The 22294-nt window shown below is 39.9% G+C and overlaps 1 protein-coding gene across 2 annotated transcripts in view; it reads right to left on the bottom strand.

Moving 5' to 3' along the window:
- SYT1 (synaptotagmin 1) overlaps positions 1-22294 on the bottom strand; it is a gene marked incomplete at both ends in the record, with an annotated part of 130437 nt that overhangs the window by 29671 nt on the left and 78472 nt on the right. For both annotated transcript variants that reach the window (XM_084272070.1, XM_084272069.1), the window contains one exon: positions 21610-21727. In XM_084272070.1, coding sequence (XP_084128196.1) covers positions 21610-21727 — 118 coding nt within the window. The remainder of the gene's footprint in view (positions 1-21609; positions 21728-22294) is intronic.

Genomic DNA, 22294 nt, shown 5'->3' on the forward strand with positions numbered 1-22294 from the left:
ATTCTTGAGCAAAGGCGTTCATTAGCAGCCCTCACGGTTAGGCTTAGCTTAATCCAAGTTGGGCATCCAATATCCATATTGCAAACTGTCCATAGATCACTCTGAGGATAGGAATCAGTTGTAAAAGATGAACAAACAACATTTCAGAACATTGTTATTAAACACCCTTTTTACCAACAAAAAATAATAAAACTATTGTCTGCATAAGCCAGGATAATATAGTTTAAGTGTATCAGAAAATAACACATTTCTTTCTCACATGCCATGAAAACAGAATAAACGCGATACAGGTATTTTTCACTTCCAATTCTGTGATGGTATTGGACAGTGGAGTATATTATCCTTGAGAAGAGGAGGCTGAAGGTACCAGAAATGAGGTTGTAGAGAGGTGGATGATGGTCTCTTCAGCCAGGTGACAGGTGATAGGACAAGGCGAAATAACAGAATCACAGAATTGTAGTGGTTGGGAAGGACCTCAAGAGATCATCTGGTCCAACCCCCTGCCAAAGCAGGTTCCCTAGGACATATGGCACAAAGCTGCGCCAGGGCAGGCTCAGATTAGATGTTTAGGAAAAAATGTTTCACTGAAAGGGCTGTCAGGGCCTGGAACAGGCTGCCCAGGGAGGGGGTTGAATCACCATCCCTGGATGTGTTTAAAAAAAAGGTAGATAAGGAACATAGGGATCCGGTTTAGCATAGAACAGGAATGGTTGGAGTCAATGGTCTTAAAGGTCTTTTCCAACCTTGTGATTCTAAGTTATTAAACTACTACTATAAAAGGTAGATATCAAGTTCTTCAAAATCAAAGTATTTTTGTGCAAAAATTTTGGCTTATTCTTTCAGTCACAGGGTAATTTGTGAAGTGACAAAACCAGGGTTCATCCAAAATAACTGAATTGCATGAGAGCTGGCATCATTATTGGAGAAGTCATGAAAAGGAGGAAAACATGCAAAGACCATTAAAAAAAATTGGTTTGCACAAGTTTTCACAAAGCATGATACATAGCCAAAATAGATGAGAAAGCATTTGCAGTTCCTGGCAATAGGCAACAGTATTCTTAGTATCTCTATAAATACCTGAAATCAGCCACAGTGCAAGATTCTCCCAGATGCAAGTTACTCTTGCTCAGAGAAGTAGCAGGTTTCCGGTACGAACCTAACAACACACTGAGCTACGGAGAAGTTTCTTTTTCCCAACCTCCAACCCAATCATGTTGTTTATCACAGATGAGGGAACTATGTCGAAGCCCTCAATTTTTTTTATTTATTGGTGGATAAGGGTGGATACCAAGTACATGGGTATAGATGTCATCTTTTAAGTTCTGGTTTCCTCCAACTCATTGGCCCCGAGTGTCCACAAAACAGCGACACAACTTTGGGTTTCTGAACATCACTCTAAAGTACAACACAAATCTCACATAAATCTTACCATACAATATAGTCACAGTCTTCATTTTTTTTATGCTAAATTAGAGACTTCCAGTTCTTAAGCTGAAATACTGTCAATACTTGATAAAACTCTGCACCTACGTTTATTAATTCACTGTATACATATACTTATCCCATACACATGTGTATGCTTTATAAGACCAGCTTTATAAGATGCAGGATGCTAATTTAATATTGTACGGGGCGGGGAGGAGGGGGGGAATGTTTATTCATTTCTTTCAGGATGTCTCGGTTATAAGAACTACAAATTATTCTGATTTGGAAACGGTGTGGGCGTGAGGGAGGATGACACCTGTTCAGCACCACTCCCGCAGGAGCATTACTCCCACACAAGGGATTTGCATACTAATAGAAAAACAGTATTTGCAGGTTTTTATTTACTACATGAATAGCTGTATGCTAGAGATTAGTGACCAAAGCACCCAGCCTAACAAACTGCAAGCCCCTTCTCTGCGCATATCTTCATTTGTCATATCTTAGAATTCCAGCTGGTGTTCTTCTAGCATTCCTTTTCTACCATCCTCTTCTCCATTGTGACTACAACAACAACAGGTACACTGCTACACACATATTCAAAGAAATCTTTTAAAGCACGAAATAATCAGCTTCCGTGGTTCTTAGTGAAGGTGTATGTGTTCTCAGGTATGCATGGGCAGACCCAGCAGTTCAAATTTCCTCAGAATCTGTGTGATTCAGTGACATTTGGCCAGCTGAAAAGTTTTTGAGAACTATTTCCGAGTCATTTGGCTGGGTGCCTGTTTGGCTGATGCCCTTTACCACTACTGGGTGATTCACAGCTCCCTACCTCTAAGAATCAATACAGCAGAAATTGCTGTTTCTTTTGTATATTGAAGAGAGAGGGCTGCAACTGACTGCTCTGGAAAATGCAAACCCAGTTTACACAATTTCAAAAAGTAGTGGCACTATCTACTCTTAAAAGGATATAGTTATTTTTAAAGCTAAACTTACCCTAAGGCAAAGGACTCCCTCCCCCAAATAAATGGCCACCTTGCTTACTTTGGTCAGTAGCAGCTCCAATGCTTCCAGCTCAAATGAGCCAAGGTCTTTAGATGGGACTTTGGCTTTGCAGAATAAAATCAGCAAGAAAGCTAGAAAGTCACTCTGCAGCTTGTGGGGTGTCTGGATTGAACTCTCCAGGACATCCACAGCTCAGCAGTCTCAACTGCCAGGTCTTTATGTGTCTTCCAGGAGGGAAGGGAGTGGGTCAAGGGAACTGCATGCCATCCTTTGTGCCACCCGTTTCCCGGTTGGCTTACAGAGCTCCTCCCCTTGCCGGACTACAAGAACATCCACCGTATGACTGCAGCGCTTTCTGTCCGCAGCATGCAAACAGGTAGGAAGGGGACACCAGCTCTCTGGTCCTGTGGTGAGCGTATTTTCAGTTGCGTGATGGGAGAAAGATTGGAGAATTTAAGCCCTGCTGTGCACCCATACCAGGTGAATAGCTCCTCACTGATGCTTTAAATTACAGGCTTCAAGCTTTCTCTAAGAGCTATGAATATGCGAAAGCTGCAATGCAGTTATTTCTTAGTTTCCCATCTATTTTTGTATTTCACTTTCTAAATTATCTTGTTACATAAACTGAGCTTATCCCCACCCACTAAGCAGCATCCTTAATTTCATATCTGTTTCTTCCCCCCACTTATTACTAAATCCTCTCTCAACATACCTGTGGCTTTTTTGTAGTTTTGGGCTGTTTTATTTTGGGGACCTTCAAATATACCATTAATCTTGTGAATTACTTCAAGTTTTTTTAAACCTTTCCTATATTATCCAATTTATTAAGCATAGTATTTTGGCTGATGTCAAAGAGTTAACAATTAAGAGCTCGCACTGAGCTCAAAAGTATTCTTTTCTATACAAGTACATCAGTGTGCTCCTTGCTTCCACATAACTAATAACATGTCTTAAAATGCACGGATTTGAAATTTATCTGATCGATCTATTTATGTAATCCAATCAATCTGCTTATGCTTAAATATGTTGGTATGCTGTTATGACATTTGGGCATCTCCTATGACTAAAATCTAGCACTAAATTAATGACACCCAGAGAGAATTGTCAGGCCCCAATTACTTGTGTGCTGGCGCTGCCACTAAACCGAGTAAATAGCCCGTCTGTGTTGCAATGCAGACAGTGGAGATGATGTATTGTAATGCAGATCCCAGTCCTGTGTATTAGCATAGCAGCTGAGTGCATGAAGCATTTGTACCATGCTAACTTAAAAGCATCGGCTTCATTCCCATGTAATACAACACTAATAATTACACTGAGAACCCTCCAATTAAAGCCCCATCTGAAAGCTTTCCAGACCTGCAGAATCCCAAACAAGGAATGGTCAACATCAAGCAAAAAATTAAATTAAAAAGAATTTGATAAAAACCTTAATTAAAAGTGTGTCAGAACAAATACACCTCGCTTTAGGTCCTGAGGCCCATTAAATTTCAATATGACAAATTGCCACTGGGTGTGAATGTCAGAGATTCAGCGCTGCTTTCCCCACCACAGTCCTTTTTTGGTCTGAAAACTTTTTTTTCATCCTCAGAGTCTCTACAGCCGTCAGGAAGAGCAGCATCGCAGAAAACTCATCTCCAAAGCACCCAAGACCACAGCCAGGCTCAGGGAGGGGGCAGGGAACAGATGTAGGTATTAAGTGTTCCCACCTCCTCGCATACCGAGGGTGCTACCAGTACTGTTTGGGTCAGCTGTTGGCTTCTGGGAAGCCAGCAGAGATGAACAGCAATCACAGTACCAGCCTTCTGTCCTCTCAGCACTGAGATTCAGCGTGTACAGAGCGACAAACTGTTGCTGGCTGACCACTGAAATGGGCCCTGGTTTGGCTCCCGATCGAAATGAGAGCAACCTGAAATTTAACCAGCAACAACCAGGTCAACTCCAAACTGTCTTGAGAAGAGTGGACACCGCACTCCTCTGACAAGGGACAAAGAGTAAGTCGCTGCAAAATTCTCCACGAATTTCCCCATCCTGATAAGCCCCTTTTCTTAACTCAGCCTTGTCTTAAGTGGGACACACTCTTTTGGACTTAGATGTTGGTTGATGAGGAGAAAGACAGGAGCATCACTGAACCTATTTGTAAATCATAGTACCGGCCTTCTGTCCTCTTGGCACTGCGATTCAGATTTTGCAGATATATGCTGCAAAATGCTTTCAAGCCATGAGAGCCACAAAGTAAAAAAAAATCCAGAAAAGCCAAATTGCAATGAAGCAAAGTGAAAGGCAAATAGGTTTTACTCAGTTATTGCTCAAAATTATTTGACATAATTGAATACATTACTATTTTTTTCAAACATAGAGGGTATATCTTGATTTTTTTTTATAACAAAATGTTGAACCATACAGTTCCTTATTACAAAATCTACCATAGACAGAATCTCCAAACCAGTGGCAAAACCCTCCAAAGAGAACCCCCCCCCAAATCATTATAGCACTGTATAATTACTTTATGATTTTATCAGCGTGTGTGTCAGCAGGAGCAAGAAAGGGGCTGCTCTTCACAGAGACAATTCTATCACAACAAGGCTTACAAAGATATTAATGTAAAAGCTTCTCATTGTCTGGAAATCCTTTGCCATGGCAACTTAAAATCAGCTGCTTCCAAGTGATTTTAAAGCTTAACCGTCCCTCCTAACCTTTGAGCTACAGACCTGGTATTTCAACCACAACTATTAAATCTCCCAAACAGGTGTATACATTATCTCTACAAAGACCTGCATGATGAGGAGGTCCATTTACCCTACAGGGACAAGTAATCATTTCGGGACTCGTGTGTAGCAGAAATTATTGTATCAGGAATCCTGTATTCAAATCACTCTAACTCTTGCACACATGCTCCCAGAATGGCTGGGGTGGGTGCTGAGATGTTGGGGTATTTTTTTGCATTACAATCAATCTGCTTCCCACCGGACTGTATTTTTGTGCTGCTTTGCACTTGCTGACAGCATTGATCCTCTTATCATCTTCAAGGATATCTGATAAGAATTATCTGATTCAGTGGGAGCTTGAGACAGTTTCAGCTGCAGATGTACCAAAATTTGCTTTGAAATCTACAGATGCTCCTCCATTCAGCCAGTGAGACCGAGTACGTAGATAAGTTGGAAAATAAACGGTTACAAATTTGAACTGGAGAATCATGCGTGTCAGTTTTCTCTGAGCACCACAAAAAACTATCAGAGTGCATTTTCAGCTCTGAGTTCTTAAACTGTGTTGGGCTAATGGATCTCAGGATTGTGCATCACAAGCAGTGATGACTGGAAATTAGTTACCCCCCTGAGAAAATACCCAACTCTGTCCATTTCACAAGGACTGCTTATCATTTCCTGTTCATCCACTGTATTCCTGATTCATGTTCAGAGGGTGGCAAGGAAGAATAATACTTAGTATTCTGCTATTGGGGTAAAGTTTTGAAAGGCACAAGCTCCAACATGATCAAGCTGACCGGAGATCTTATTTAAGTATAATAATGATACAAATAATATGCAACAATCTCAGGGAAGAAGGGATCTGAGTACAGATGGAAGGAGGAGAGAAACACAAGTGTTACTATCGTTATTACTGCCACAGTGGCACTCAAGAGGCCCTTTTTCAGCTGGACTTTGGTTCTTATATGTTAAGAGGTGGCCTGTTCCACACTGGAGATGACGTAAGTGCAAAGACACAAAGAAATGCTCTCCAAGGTCAAACATAGCCAAATACCCTTACATATCATCAAACAAGCTACTAACAAATCTGGGAAGACTTAACCTTAAGGTTCAAAGTAGCATTTAGGTGCATACAGAACATCAAGACAGCCTTGGTACTGAAGGAAGTAAATGCAGAAAGACCTTATACATGCACGTAAGAGGGAACAGCTGTCAGTGTTTCCTGGAAAAAAATGTGTCCAACATCACACCACTGCACACCCCACAGAACACATTCACTTGGTCACCCAGCACGCGGAGATGTCCTCCTTTTCCTAAACACTTTGGGATATGGAGCATTGCACACTTCAGATCCATCTAGGATGCAGCCTGGCTGGCATGCCCAGCTCATGCTTAGCACAGGGACAGACTGAGCTGAGGTCATGACTGAGCTCTGCGCAAAGTACAGGCTTTGCACGCTCAGTCAAAAAATGTAGCAGCCCCTGGAAATGGAGAAGGTGATTCTGAGGACTAGGTTTTCATGAGGACAACATACAGCAGGGAACCAGGAAGCCTGGTTCCTACTCACCATGAGGAAATTTGATTCGCCACCTCCTCTGAACATTTCCTATCCATGAGGATATAGTCTTGGCTGGTGGTTGGGAAAATAAACCCTTTACTGGAATCTGGACACAAGTAAATGAGAAGGAAAGGCTCCCTGGACAAGAAGGATGTCTGGCAGGAAGCGTCTTGATTTTGCAAACCACAGGTAAGGTGGTTTGCACCTTACCAGGTGCAAACTGGTAGGTGGGTGAGGACAGATGAAGGTGTCTAGTTTATGAGATTTAACTTTTCTGGGATCATACAAGCATTTTACCTTCGGAAATTAGGACTTAAAGCCCACCCACACAGCGTACACTAAAGTGGGAAACAGAAAAGAAGACTTCTCTGAAGGTTCAACATAGAAGTTACCAGCAAATTAGTCATGTTCCCATGCCACCCATATCTCCACTGCCTCATGCAACTGCATTTGCAGAGTAATTTGGAAAACTAACTCCCTGAGAAACGCTACTGGTACTTTTCAGACAATTACAGTTGAAGTTTTTCCTCTTTTGGTCTTGCTTAGAAAGCCAAGAGTACTTACTAGTCTAAGGTCTCCTTTAAATATTTTTATTGCCTAGCAATATATGGTTCACTGACATTCAGGAGTCAGCTTTGGACAGAAGAGCTCAAGGGAATGAGTAATATGCACATTTCCCTTCAGCATGCCCCTTTTCACACCTGGCTATCCAAGTCACCTGATAGATGATTACACTGATGTGCACTCTGTCATTTCCTTATTGACTGCACATCTAAGAGACTCAGGTAAGCTTTAGTTTAAGCCCTACAGTATCTGTGAAGCCTCAATTATAAGAAATTTTGTTTTTTGAATTTAAGTCCTCCAACTGATTAAAAAAAAAGATTAACAGCTTCTCTGTGGTGTCAGAGCTGTGTGCAAGAGTTTTGATATAACAAAGACACCAAACATTCTGCTTTTCAGTATCAAGGCTTGGCTCTGAAATGCTGATTCAGTGAAAATTTGGTCACTGTAACTGACACAATCAGGAAAGGTTGCTAAAGGTACAGTTTGCAATGTATTTAAAGGCCTAAGTATGGGTAGGATTTTCAAAAGTACATAGCTAAGAACCTTTCAGAGAACTACTGAAAATCCCATCTGACTTCTAATTCTGTATCTCAAGATACAAATTTCTACAGTCATGTTTTTTTAAAATCATTATAAAATTTGCTATTTTACTCAGCCATTTTTCTTCCAGTTAAGTGAAAAGTTGTATACGTTTTTTCATTTTCTCTATTAAAAATAATCTGTGTGATAAGAATAACTGAATGCCACTTCTTTTGCATGTGCAAGAGGACAAGTATACGTGTACCGATCCAAAGTACTAATTGTTAGGCCTATCCAAAACTACTGCCATCCACTGGAGTTCATGAGTTGCCATGATTTGAAATAAAAATATTAGCAGAAGTTTCTGATCACTTTGGTAAGGCTTGGTCTTGCCCTTCATTGCCTTTAAGGTATTAGTATGTAATCCATGGAGCTACATGTCTGTAACAGAGTAGAACTGGAGGTCCAATGTCAGCATATGCTGTGAAATCTGTTGATGCAAAGTTTGGAAATATTCATGTGAACAAATTTACTGAGACTTTAGAGAGGGAAAGGCAAGCTTTAGGGGGATTTAGCGTGGCTACTGAAAACCTCACGCTGTCCTACAGTGGTTTGTGTTTTATGACTACTGTCAAAACCATGATTGGACTGTGTTACCTTGTCTGGTCTTTGGTGATTCATAGATGGCAACTCTCTGCGTCTTTTACGAACCCCTGAATATTGGTCCCTGTCAGCTTACATGCAATTTCTTTCAAATATGCTTCACTGTAATTATTTAGGGTTTTCCCCCCCTCCCACCTTGCCAAGTATTTTTATTGATCATGTTAACCTGCTTAAGTCATTAAGTGATTTACTGCTGCTTATATGCTTTATTTCTTTCATTCTGATTAGTTTGTGAGACACTCTCTAATCGCTGTGCTTCTCTCTTTAATATGGCTTGCAGATAGATCATTTAGGAATATGTGCTACTCAGACTATTTTATTATCCCTGTACAAAATTCACATAGAAATTGCTGGCAAGAAATAAAAAACACAGACAATGATAGGCAACGTTCCTCGTTTCCTAGAGGCAAAAAGGTGGCATTCATTTATGTGCAAGCAGAATAAACATCAAGTCAACACAGAGTATTCCAGCAATAGCCAAAGCCTTTACTGATCCTGTGGCCATGTGAAAAAAAAAAAAAAAAGAAAATAAATCCAAAATCTGTGTTCTACTGCCCTTTTTGTGATAAAATAGAAACGTCACTTGATGGAAATCAGAGGGGCAATCTGAAAATATGTCTTATTGGTACATTGTGGAATGGCAGAGTCTAACTCTGCGTGTTACAGCCAGTTTTCATTTGTTAATAGACGTATGCAATTTGAGAGACAACAAGGAAAATAAACATTCAGAGAATGTGGGAAGATAAAACTGGCAGATGGAGAAAATGGCTTTTATACTTCTGAGAATAAATAAAAATTAACAGAGAAAAACAAAAGTAAAAAATATAAAACTGAGCATGAGTGGTTTGCATTTGACCAGAACGTTATCTTTCAATGAAACAACCCTGGAATTAATATGGAACACTACTGGACCATATGGATGCTTGGATTGCTGCCAGAAAAATTACACCATCTGTCCTTTTACCAAAAAATGGACCAAAATGCTATGTGTTACAGTAAGGCTACCATTCTTTTCAACATACCAGACACGTTCCTGACTAGCAAAATACACTTCTCAGTCCAGTAAGATTAATAATGGTCCTGAGACAGCACTCATAACCTAGTCTGACCCAAAGATACCGAAGGGCTGTTTAATTACTGTGTCATGCTTTGGAAATCCAGGCCAGTGACATAAAACTTGATCACCAATAATGAGGAATTGTCATTACTCATATTGAGAAGCAGCTTAGAGCATTTCTGTATTCTCTTTGGTTACAATATAACATCCTTAACAAAATTTTAGAGAAGTCCGAGCTCCTCGACCTTTCTTACCAAGCTGAGTACAATAACTTTCTCTCCTCTATAGATGGCAGCACTATCAATTTACTCACTTCACCCTGTTATCAAATACATGAGATAAACAGCCATAAAGAGCAAGCAGAACACACGATTATACAATGCATCTCATTTAGTATGCCTGATTGCTATAATATAAGTCAAAGAAACAAAAAACCCCCAAACATTCCCCTAGGGTTCTTCACATTTGAAGTAGATTTCATGGAAATTTAACTCAATTTCAGGAATATAATTGAACTAACAATCTGTTCTCTCAGACAGGATGTCCCCTGCCTGATATTATGCAGGGCTGGACAGATGCCAAAGCAGATTTGAATGTACCTCAAAGTGCTAGTGAAAAATGACTGGGCTTTTCTAAAAGCAAGACGCATGTGTTAGGTAGGTCAGGCAGCAGCACTGTGGATGCTGCTAGTCTTCCCTTCCATTTAGCCTATCAGGATTCAAATATGCGGGAACTGTAAACAAAGAGAAACCACGGCAAACAGCATGTAAACAAGGGAAGCCAAAGTGCTTATCCTGGGAATGCTCTGCAGAAAGCAAACCTGCATGCAAATGCACAGCCACGGAATGCTTTGGGGACCCTGCTCTTTGCTGAAGTACGATGCCAACAGCCAACAATGCCAAAATTTGTTTTCTGAAGTCAGGGTATGACCTGGGTTATTCACATTCAAGGTCTCCCTCCTATGCATGGAAAGCAATTAAATCTAGAGAGGAAGTAATGGAATACTTTCGAGCCGCTGCCTAGGTTTTAAAAAAATATATTCATTTGCTTTATCCAGAGATCAGAAAGGAAGGAAAAAAAAACCCCACCACACGACAAGAAAATGAGAATAGATTTAAATGTGAATCATCAAAGCATGTTTGTCACTGGATTTACAATAAAACAAAGTACTTTTTTTTTTTTTTTTTGTTTGTGTTCCCAAGGAAACACAGTGTAGGTAATCATTCTGCCTTCTTTATGTGCAGGTACCAGCCTGGTGACTGACTGTCCTCTTTTCATACCTTTTTAGTATATTAGCCAGTGTCAATCAAACTCAACAGGATCACAGGCCTCTCAAGGATATTAAATTCCTACAAGCTTTGTGAAAGTAGGCAGCCAGGTGGAATAGTGAGAGCCTACTAAGTATCCCTATATGAGGTGAAAGCTGCAACATGGTCTCACCTCTTACTATACACCAGAAAAAACATGTGTGAAAGAGATATTATGGATGTTCAAACTGTGGAAAAAAGTTTCAATTGAAGCACATATTTTATTTGACATCAGAATACCCGTCACACTCTGAAATTTAAAGGAAATCGTACCTTATAATTTCACTGCTCACAGAACTATATTTTAAATTACTAGAGGACTACTGTTGGCCTTGGGCTTTTGCCAACTCTTAATGCGATGAAACATTTCATCAGTGCAAAACCTACCTCAAGGCTGAAAAGCTATCACGTCCATATCCCCTGCTACCGCATGGAACCTGAAGCTGGGGACCATAATACCTAGACACTATAGCATTTGATATTCCATAGTACCATAGATCTATTAGTTACACAAAGGAAAGCGTGCACTGGTGTGTGTAGAAGATGCGCTTGTCCTAGTAATTTAATTTACAAACCACATTATTTGTCTATGCTGTGGATTCTCTTATACAATTCCACTTTGTTGTGAGAAGAATTCAAACCATGATCAATCAAAAAGATGCAGTCCATGCCTGGATTAGACCACGGCCACGTCTATCTCAGATGTGAGTTCATTTCTTGACTAATTCAGGTCAAAGTACTCGACCAGTGTAGGAAATCACTCGCCCTTCCACAGGGACTGCTAGGCACACAGCCTAAGCAGAGCAGCAGATGGGAAGATTGTTCCTGTCAAGTGCTGGTTTCCTGAGCACAAGCCATACAGTAACTTCCCAAAGCAGATGTTCCTCAGAAATGGGGCACTACAAATAGCCTCCAGGAATGGGTGACCCAGTCCCTGACTTCCGCCATCCAGCAATGCGGTCTGATACACTTTGTCCAACAGTGGAAGCTTCTCCCCAGAAACACCTTTACTCTCAAAGCTTTCCAGATCCCAAACACCTTATTTGTAAAGTAACACATGCCTCTTTTTAATTAAATATCCCCCCCACCCCCCTATTTTTTATCCATGAGGGAGCAGCCTGAATTAACTTAGCTCCCAACCAGCTGAAACAATTTGCAGTGCAAGACTTGCTGATGCTGTCACATCCTTACATAAGCATTTCTTCACATCCTACATAGCCAGGGCTTCTGAACTCAAAAAACCCGTTATGTTGCATGCTCTCATAATCACTACTTTTAGCATCCCTCAAACGCTGGCAAGCATGTGATGGCTTGCTGATGGGAAGCAACCGATATAGCTGAGTACTTTGATTCAGCTTCCCGGAACTGACTGTGGGAACGCATCTCCCCTTGCAACAACGCTGTAATAAGACTGGCCCTGGAGCCAGCTGTGCTGCAAAGATTTCTGGAGAGGCTCAAAGAGAATTTCGGATGCTTTCTCACTAGGGCTCAATCTGGACATTATCATATTCTCTTCAGTGGAAAGGCAGATTTAACCTGCAGACCTGTATATGCAAAGCGTTCTGTGATACCACCAGGAATCTGAAGAAAAAGAGGTGCCACGAATTAGGTTTGATAGCAGAGATTAAACAGAACCCCTTACACTTCTCTGACCTGAAGCAATTCCTACAGAGATGCTGCTGAGCTGCAGAGATTACATTTGGATCCCGAAATCCTCATGTGTCACTACAGGACAGAAGTTAAAATTTGGTACTGCCTACTATTAGATCACGCACAGGTTTATAAGGTTTATCTGTATCCTTGTTTTTCAACAAACTCAAATCTGAGAGAGATTATATTGTGACAAAGCTCGTGATACAGAGATTATAAATCCTCCTTTCTGCCTTCACAAAAAATCCTCCCAAACAGCTGAGCTTTGCAATGGGTAGGGTTCTTTATGAAAGGTTTGGTTTTAGGCGTGTTTTGCAAGAAAACCTCTAAAAGGTACCCATTACACATTGGTCAATCGTTTTACAGAACATTTGAATTTTGCAGTCACATGAAGTTTATGTCTGCTGGCCTGCATACCGGACAGATGCTGTGAGCTGTGCTTTATTTGCATCTTCCCTTAATGAGAGTTACATATTTTACTATGCAATAAGTATTACATTAATATCTAATGTGATGGGATGCTGCAAGAAACCCCTGCACATAAATTATTTTGATTTAAAGAGAGTAAAAAAATGTTGCTATTTGTAAACTTGAAGACAGCTCAGCATAAATGAAAGGAATTCCTGTGGGGAATGAGCAATAACGTATTCATCAAGAAAAGAGGAAGACAATTTTAATCTCCTCCTATGGACTAAAGTGACTGCATAGCAACCATGAAGTGTCAGGAGATGTTCCTCCATATTACCAGTTTTACTATTGCATTATATTAGTGATAGATACATAAACTGAAACACATCTGGCACTGCTTTATCAACGAGATCAGTAAAACAGAGGAAAAACCCCACAGATTTTTGTTTAAATCCAATCATATTGTTATGGTGGAGAAAAAAAAAAGTCTCCTCTCTTATCTTTAGCTTTGCAAAATGATTGCTTAGCACCTTAGCTGTCCTAAATAAGGGAAATATCTAAATAAAGGTGTTGCTGGTGTAGGTACTTCACTCATACCCAGCCTTGTTTCCCTCTTCAATACATCTGAAAGTTTCACACTTAACAATAATATGCCTGAAGAGCTCAGTTTATTACAAAGCAGAGGTAAAGACACCTTAATGATGAGACACAAGATTCTCATGAAAACCCCATCACTCACTGTGATGACTTTCAAGCTAATAAACAAAAACACAAGATAGGTAGGCAGGAAGTAAACCCTGACAAATTCTCACCTCCACCTTTACAGGGGAAAAGTGGCATTTTTGGGCTTCACTTTTCCACCTCGTTGGCAGGTAATTTGCAGTTAATCAAATCCTTGAGAGTGACTCAACTAGAATAAGGTGGCTCTAAGGCAGTTTGGCATGAGCTGGAATGAAGAAAAAAACCCAAATTCTGGGTTTTGTACCTCGGGTATAGCAACATGGAAGTAAAGTGAAGGATAAAATATTTGGAAAGAGATTCGTATCACTCTCCTGACACACACAACACGCACAAGGAGAGTAGCTGAACGTTGGCACCTCAATCTCAATCAGCAACAATATTATGTTTCTCTCCTGTTAACCTGAGTAGGGTAATGGGATCTTTATGGGAAACTGCCTCAATAGAAGTGAGGGCAGGACTTTGCTTCCACTTTCAGTTGGAAAGGTTTTGGGAAATAAATTTTGGAACTGGTGATGGGAAAACTGATTTTTGTGGAATGATAAGCATCACACAGCTGTCAGCAGAGAGCTTGCTGGCAAACGTGAGAACAAACAGTTATCACCCATAAGGCATATGTGCAAAGTACTGATACCAACAAAGAACTGCAAACACCCCTTTTCCTCTCTCTCTCTCTCCTTACACCGAAGTACACACTTCTCTCTCATCACAGACATATTTGTAGCACTGTGTTCTAGAGGAGATGTGCAGCTCCCTCCCCATTATACAACCCCTGCTCTCTTCATGGATAATCGAGGAACAGGACCGAGGGTCTAATTTGTGAAATGCTTTTTTCCATTGAGATGTGCACACAAAGGAGTTACACACTGGAAACTGAGTTAGGAGGACTATAAAAAGTAACCATATAAAGATCTAGCAGAATCTAATCATCTTTCTTGCCCACATGGGATTAAACAAACAAAAAAATGCGTTGTGAGATTTAAAGTACAGTAAAAACTTGAGTTTAAAGTTATTTCTATTTCTTCAGAAAGTGCTACAAACTTCACCAAACCTCAACCACCTTAACAGTGCTAATAAAATACTCATCATGCTATCTTAAAAACCTGTATGACTTTACACAGCCCTGCAAAGGAAATACCCTCAATTACACGTTCCTTACTTTCTGTGAGCATTTAAGCACTGATCTAAACTGTATTTATAGAGATGAAAAAAGACATTTTCTTTTTGAGTTCATATTATATTTTTTTTTTCTTCAAACCCATTAAAAGAAAAGACATAGGCTGCAATTTTCAGAGAGTAAAAATAAATTAAACTTACTTGTAAGAGAACTGCCTAATTTCCCTAAGGACTCCAGAATCTATCTACACTATTTTTACATCCATTTTACAGCCGCTCACATTGCTATGAAATTCTGTAGAGCTTGGAAACCTAAAGTATTAACCATCTAATTTTCATATAAGTAATTAACACACACACACATCTTCACACTTGCTTTGGGACTGCATAACCAAATAAAACAACACTATAATTTAATCAGGAAGAAGCCCACATACAATCACACACAAAATCATTTTTTTTTTAATGTGGCTGTTCACATAAAAGAAGTCTTCCTGCCCTCTGTTTTGGGGAAGGGAGTGTAGAGGGAAATCGATAGCCATGCCAGAAAATTATGGGTATTGTTGCTGGCAGGGTTAGCGCAGCTGGGTGCTGATCTCCTGTACCTTTGGTCGGCAGGCACAATTAAGGAGACATACACATACAATAAGTTTTCTTTCCTTTCTCAAATCAAGAAGCTGTTCAAACACCTCCTGAGCCCAGGTGCTTTTTCAGCACAGCATTTGTCCAAAGGTTTCTCTGAGCAATGTCCACAGGTTTTGTACAACTTCACTGGTAATCAGCAGGTACAATCTATTTTTCCTCATTTTGAGCATAGGAGGGGGAAAAAAAAAGAGCAGAACAATTTGACTCTACTTCTTTGTAAGAACTGACACATTTGATGGTTCATATAATACAATATATTATTGCATGCAATAGCCTGTAGCGTATGATTCAATGGAAATTGTGTACTCGCTCCAAAATGGGCAATTACCTGACAGCTTCCTCACAAGACTCTGAAAAATGCCCTGGAATACGAGAGTTTATGGATCCTTTAACATGACATCAGTGATGAATACATTGTAATTTGGAATATATTTTGATTTTGGAATTGCCTTCCTCAGCTTTTAAATTGAGGAAGAAGGTTGTTTGATGTCGAAGGTTTGAGTTGGTATTAGAAGAAACAACTCCTTTAGACCTTTCTTAGCTGCTGAAAGAGGACCATTTTGGACAAGACCCCACCTCCCTATGGTCCAGTATTAAGGAAGATGTCACCAACTGGAATGTTCTTCCAAGCAGGAGAGAAAAATTTTAACATGATGGAGATCTGGTGGCTGATTCTATCATCCCTGTAGGAACCAACCCACAGTGAATTTACTGTGATGCCGTGGGACCGCTTTGCAAGCATTAGAGAGATGTACTGCTGAAGCCATCTACTGTTGGAAGCTCTGCCAGTGTATTACGGTAGAGATACTGAGATATTAGATGTTGCAGAAATCCTTGCAGCAAGTGGAGATCTTAAAATATGTGTTGGTACTGATCTCTGTTGGATTCTTTAGGATTAGGCTAGCTGCAAATGCAGCTGTGGTGGTGTTTGTATTTTTACGCTCGCCTTTTAATAAGGCTGTTTTCTTTTCCCTTAATATTCACTGAGTTATGCTTACAATATGGCTCATAGCAAGGCCACGGCACTAATGGTGTATTTCTCTTCCCATAATATTGCATTTGTGCTAGCTAGCTTTTAAGGTTTCTTATGTTTTAATGAAGTTATTAAAGTGAATGCTCTGACTGCATAATTCATGAGCATTCACTCTGCCTTCAAAGAGCTGGTCTCTAAACAATTTTTAATTTTTCAATTCTTTTCTAAGACATCCAACTAAGCCTTTTGAATGTGAATGCAGTATTTAAAATAAATGTCTAATTGTAGAAAACTGGCTTTGTTTCTGCTGTAGTAGGATTTGGTCCCCAGAGATAGTTCTGATTTATAGTATTTGCTCATCAGATACAAAGAGGTGCTCTGTATTTTCTATTTATAGCTCATAAATATTGAGATTAGTTTTCACACACAATGGACTGGATTAAGGGCTGCTTTCTCTGTATCCGCAGCTTTCTGGAAAAGGAAGAGCACATGGGTCTGATGCCAATCCTCTCACCCTAAGCATTAATTTGCAATAGACAGAAAAAGTTTAGGGTCTGCTATAATATTTGCTACTTGGGAACAGTTCCAAAGCAACACCTGAGCCAGCCAGGGTATGTCCTCCCTGATGAAACTTGGGGTCTGACTGGAGGTAGTGGTCAGAGACAGCAGTGCTGAGAAGATAAGCAGAGGGTATATTGATTGCTACTGGGATAAATTCCTGATAACTAGATTGACTAAAAGCTAATAATACTAAAATAATACACAGAGGGGAAAAAAAAAACCCATTAGCTTTCAAGGATTTTTAGAAAGAATAAACCAAACAGAAATTAATCTTGAAAAGATGATAAGCTATGACTTATTATCAGCCATTAAGAGATGACTTTTTGACATAAACCATTATTTTGCCAGCAATACATAGAGCCACTGAGGTTCTTAAAAGAGGCATTTGAGCTGAAGAGCCTGGCTGGCTAAACACCAATGACAACAGCCTGTCCTGGTGCCAGACCCAGTCTGCTCTGAAGGTTCAGAAGGAAAATGTTTTTCAATGTATTCAGTTAATTTATTTCAACGATGGGCTTGGTCAAAGAAGGAAAAGCTGCTGGAAGTTGAAATGAAAGCTTTTATTTCATGTTAGGAACAAAAATGAATAGAAATGGAGGGTATGACTTAATACAGGAAATCTTCAGAACTGCCTGCATAAATGTGTATTAATACTGGGAATCTTCCCACGTAATAGCAAAGAAGCACCATATTTATTGCACAGATCACATTTATCTGCTGGTCAGATGTGCTGAGGGTTAAACAACCTTTTTTTTTTCTTCAGAAAATAAGTACAAAATATGAATAAAACCCAAGTTTACAATTAATCGAGATAAAAGTTTTATAATAATTTAAATCTGTAACTGAAATCACTGCCACTTTAATTAACATCTGTTAGGGAAGCTGCAGACAGTTCCTGCCCTCTTTCTGCAGCAGAAGGGATTGCAAATCTGAATCAAGTATGGGAATTCACAGACAGCCTTTGTGAACCAAATGGCACTGTTGAGCTGCATTGTGCCCTTACTGAGGAATTAGTCAGACTACGTCTCTATGGCCTGTTTGGAGAGATTAAACAGCAAACTGTTTCCGAAATCTTCCAATTTTGCAAATCATCTAAATGAAATTAAATAACGACAATCAACACAGTGATTTGGGAGTCTAAATTCCCTTGATTTGCTGTAAGATACAAGACTCTAAATCTCGTAGAAGTTTTGGGTGAAGGATACCTATAAAACCATGTAACCAGACTTTACCAAATCCAGACAAATAAAAATGATCTATTTATAGTTTACATTCCTACATATCACCTGCCAGGTGTCAGATTCATTAAAAATGCATCTGAATATAATTTAAATAATTAAAATGCCATTTTAAAAGTGCATAATTGTTTGCCAGAGGCCCTTGCTCACCAGAAGTAATAATTTCCACTTGTTGTGGTGACTTGATGAGCTCAGGCTGAACAGTTCCAGTGTTTGCGCCAAGGTTTGCTTTAGTCACAGCCTGATGTTGCAATTAAGTTTAAGACCTGGGAGTTTATTGCTCAGATGGGTAATCTGGTTTTGTTACAAGGAGTCTAATGAATTTGATGATTAGTCTGTTGTCTTTTATTGTCTGTTTCTGAAGTAATTTGTGCTTGGCTTTTGACTGCTAATAAAATTTATGGAAAAGTTCACAGCACCGGAGATAAAGGCTTTTTTAATTTTTTTTTTCCAACTGTAGTAAACATTAAATGGGATATATACACTGACTAGCAGGATTAAGATTTTTTACCAGTAGCATTTCACCCTGTAGGAATGGCTAGGAAAGGTAGTACTTTCAATCTACTTTCATCGGTCTTGCTTTTGATAGGCACTTCCTTAGCTGGCCTCTATATCTGCAAAACATAAGTTATGCATGTTGAAAATCATGCATGTTTTTAAGGCTGACTGTCCACAATTATGGATGCATTCCAAGGTTTAATAAATCACTGAATAGAAGTGCAGAGGGCTACTGAGCTGCAGCGACTGGTTCTTTCTATTGGGACTAAAGAGGACAGAGACGCTAAAGCTTTCCATGCTGTTGAGGTGCAAAGGTATAGCAGAAATTTACTAGCAGCATTAATACTCAAGATGTGGAGAGAAGCAGCCAGAAGGAAACCGTAAGGTTGCCTGCTGCTGTGCTGTGAATGCTTGGCAGCCCTCAGTCAGACCTCCTGCAGGAGACACGGCCTTGCTCCTCCTTTCCACAAGGCAGATAAACTCCAGGGAGGCATAAAAGCTGGATGCAAGGGAAAGCAGAGCTCTTTCCAAATGTCTGTCTTCTGCTTTTCTAGCATCTTCTCCAAAATTGGACAGAGTAACAAAAAGACATATTCCAAACCCAAAAGCAGATGCTTTTTATACAATATCTGACAAACTTCTAAGAATTTTTTTCTCCTCTCTGTGACAACTCCATAATTTTCACCTCTTGCTAATGGCTTTCCCTTGGTGACAGTAAGTGCTGTTCACTATATAGGTAACATTCAGTTAGAGATCACATTTGATTGTTAACATTTTCCCACCTCCACTGCAGTGCAAAACTTTGTGAGGCAAAAAAAAAAGTCATTTTAGTATCTAGAAAAAATAACAAAACTGGTGGGAAAAGCATTCCCTGACTGAGATAAAATCCTGTCACTTCCATTGCCACTTAGCCATACTGTACTTTGAGAGTAGGTATTATTTAGTGTGAATAATGACAACAGAATCTCAGCTTGATTTCCAAAGTTATTTCTGCATAATTTATTCCAAAGATAAATTCCCTAATGAAAGATACTGGATCCACTTTAAACCAACATTATTTCATCTATAATTACAGCCTCAGAAATATGGTACTAACCGCCATTTATCACTGTCAGCGACTTTTGAATTCCTGCTACAACCATGGTATCCCATTGGGTTTGTTTGTCTCTGAGAGAACATGATGTTTCTAGTTTGGCATGGCACTAAAGAAGGAGAACAAAACCTGTCATCCTCTAGGAATATATTTAAATGCTGGGCCACATAGAGGAGAGTAGGACCATTCATTTCCTCATAGTTATTTCCAACACAATACATTGTATTTTCCATCTGTAGTTTGTAGAAGGTCTTGAGTTCATCAGTGCTTCCCCTGCCTGCTTCTTACTTTTCTTATGAGCTGAGTACCCATTATCCATCATATTTCACACAAAGCTTGGAAAAGAATATAGATGCTCTGGCTCTTAGAGCTACAGTTTGGTCAACCCCCAACCCTGCACTTCCTCATTATAAGAATCTAATCTTTTGTTAGGAAAAATTTGGAAGTAAATGTGTTTAAGAACATTAATTTGCAATTAGTTCAGCACAAGCATTAGGGAAACTATTAGTGGCGCGTCCTAATCTAGTTTCCATTTTAGACAAGAAAAGCTAGATTTCATTCAGGTAATCACGACAATATTTTGATGTCGTTTACTCTACCAAGCCTGCTGCAGTGTAGTGGAAGACTTTAGAAGCAAGTAAAATTAAAAAAAAAAAAGAAAAGAAAAGCTAATTGGTTCCTGGTAAGAGACTTTGCTTCCCCCCACTTTGTGAAGGCCCTCCTGTTATTGTTCATGCATAGTGGTAAATAAAAACTTAAGGCTTGCTTCCAGCAGGTCACTATTTCCCCGTGTACTTGGGAAATTACTCTTACCTTGTGCTAAGATTATTAGAAAATAAAAGTAAACCACTTTTTTTTCCTGTCACTTGTTAATCCAAAATCAGCAATTACATCTTCTGTGTGATAGTGATAGCTGTGAAAGCTTTCAATGCAAAAGCTGTGCTGTAATACCCTCATTCTCAGTGCTCAGTAGAAACCACCTCTTTCAAACAGAAGGTATAGAAAATACAATTCTTCTGGAAAGACCTCCCCTTATAAAGCATCTTGTTATTTAATTTGTTCTAAGATGATTGGCAATTTAGATGGTAATTTTTTCCAAGAATTCCAGACACGGCAGAGAACAGAGGCCTACATGGAGCTCTACCAGGTCGCTGGGCCACAGCCCCGCCACAGTGACACAGCCCTGATGACACACGAGACGACTGCATCGTCCCTTAGAGATGTCATGCCTCATCTCACTCATGGTGTGCATACCCTTACTATGAGGAAAGACTACGAGGACTGTCTGTAGGTACTAAGCATGTTGGAGCAATCAATCTCACCGACTACCGCAAGTGCAAGACTGTCATTTTGATTGCTGGTCTACACATACATGCAGAGCACTCCCAATGCTGTGCAGGGGAGCACTCCCACCTGAGCCCTTCAAATGTAGAAACAATTATCCTAGCACCTCAACCAGCAGTCTGCATGGTGACCTGAGGTGAGTTCCTCTATTATGTATTATCAGTAGCACTGCAGCGAAACGCTCGCATTTTGTGAGACTAAACACACTGTAGGAACTGCAGTGAGATTTTTGTCTCTTGCCTGAACGGTGTGTGTTTATCTCCAGGCAACAGGAGAGAAGGAAAGTACAGAGAGCTGTACACTGTCATTTGACTGTTTAACTCTTCAGACCTTGTCTTGGAGTGGAAAGCAACATATAATGAAAATCCCTTTTTTAAGCTGGGATGAATTCTGCTACACGCCCTAACTTTGAGAAAACACCAACCGCATTTTTCAGACAGCAAACAAGTGCCCTTACCTTCTCAACCAAGAGATCTGCAACAGAAAGCGAGTTGTTTCTCAGCCTTTACAAGCCTGCAAAATCTACAAGCAGATTTTCACGCACGTACCTGATAGTCCACCGACATCCATCTTCTTCAAGTTCTTTGCCTCCAGGATGACGACAGTCAGTTTGCCAGCAGTAGGCACATAACGGAGGGAGAAGCAGATGTCACCCAGTTTTTCTTGCTGTGAAAGCAAACAAGACGTGGTGTTATATTTTAATCATTTTTTGTACCTCTTAAAAATACAGCTCTGAAAGCTCCACAGGAAATTAACAGGACTACATCTCAAACTCCCATTCTCAGACACAATATTCAAATGAACAATATAAGGTATCTGCCAAAAGTTGCCCAGCTTAAATCCATGATAACCTCAAGTCCATTGCTGCAACTGGAGTGCACTGGAGCTATTGTGTATGGGGCCAATGACAAGATATGTGCTGGCTGCCAAGCTGTACTGCTCAGCATTTCAACTTTGACAACTGGGTCCCACAAATACTATTTGCCCTTTAAACCAAGTCAGGATAATTGTTTTGTTTTGGATTTTTTTTCAAGGTTGTGTTCCAGTGGAAAACAATTAACACACATGCACAGACAACCCCTATGCTGCTTTCTCTAAGTATAAAGAAACCTACAAAGAACAAAGCATTCAGTATAAAATAAAACACTTGTCTTTTATCTGACAGGCAAAACAAACAAACAAAAAAAGGCAGACATAGGCTGGGAGAGTACACCGTGCATCCCTCTTCACATC

This window comes from Gallinula chloropus (genome assembly GCF_964237585.1).
Source record: "Gallinula chloropus genome assembly, chromosome: 1".
NCBI classification, from domain to species: Eukaryota; Metazoa; Chordata; class Aves; order Gruiformes; family Rallidae; genus Gallinula; species Gallinula chloropus.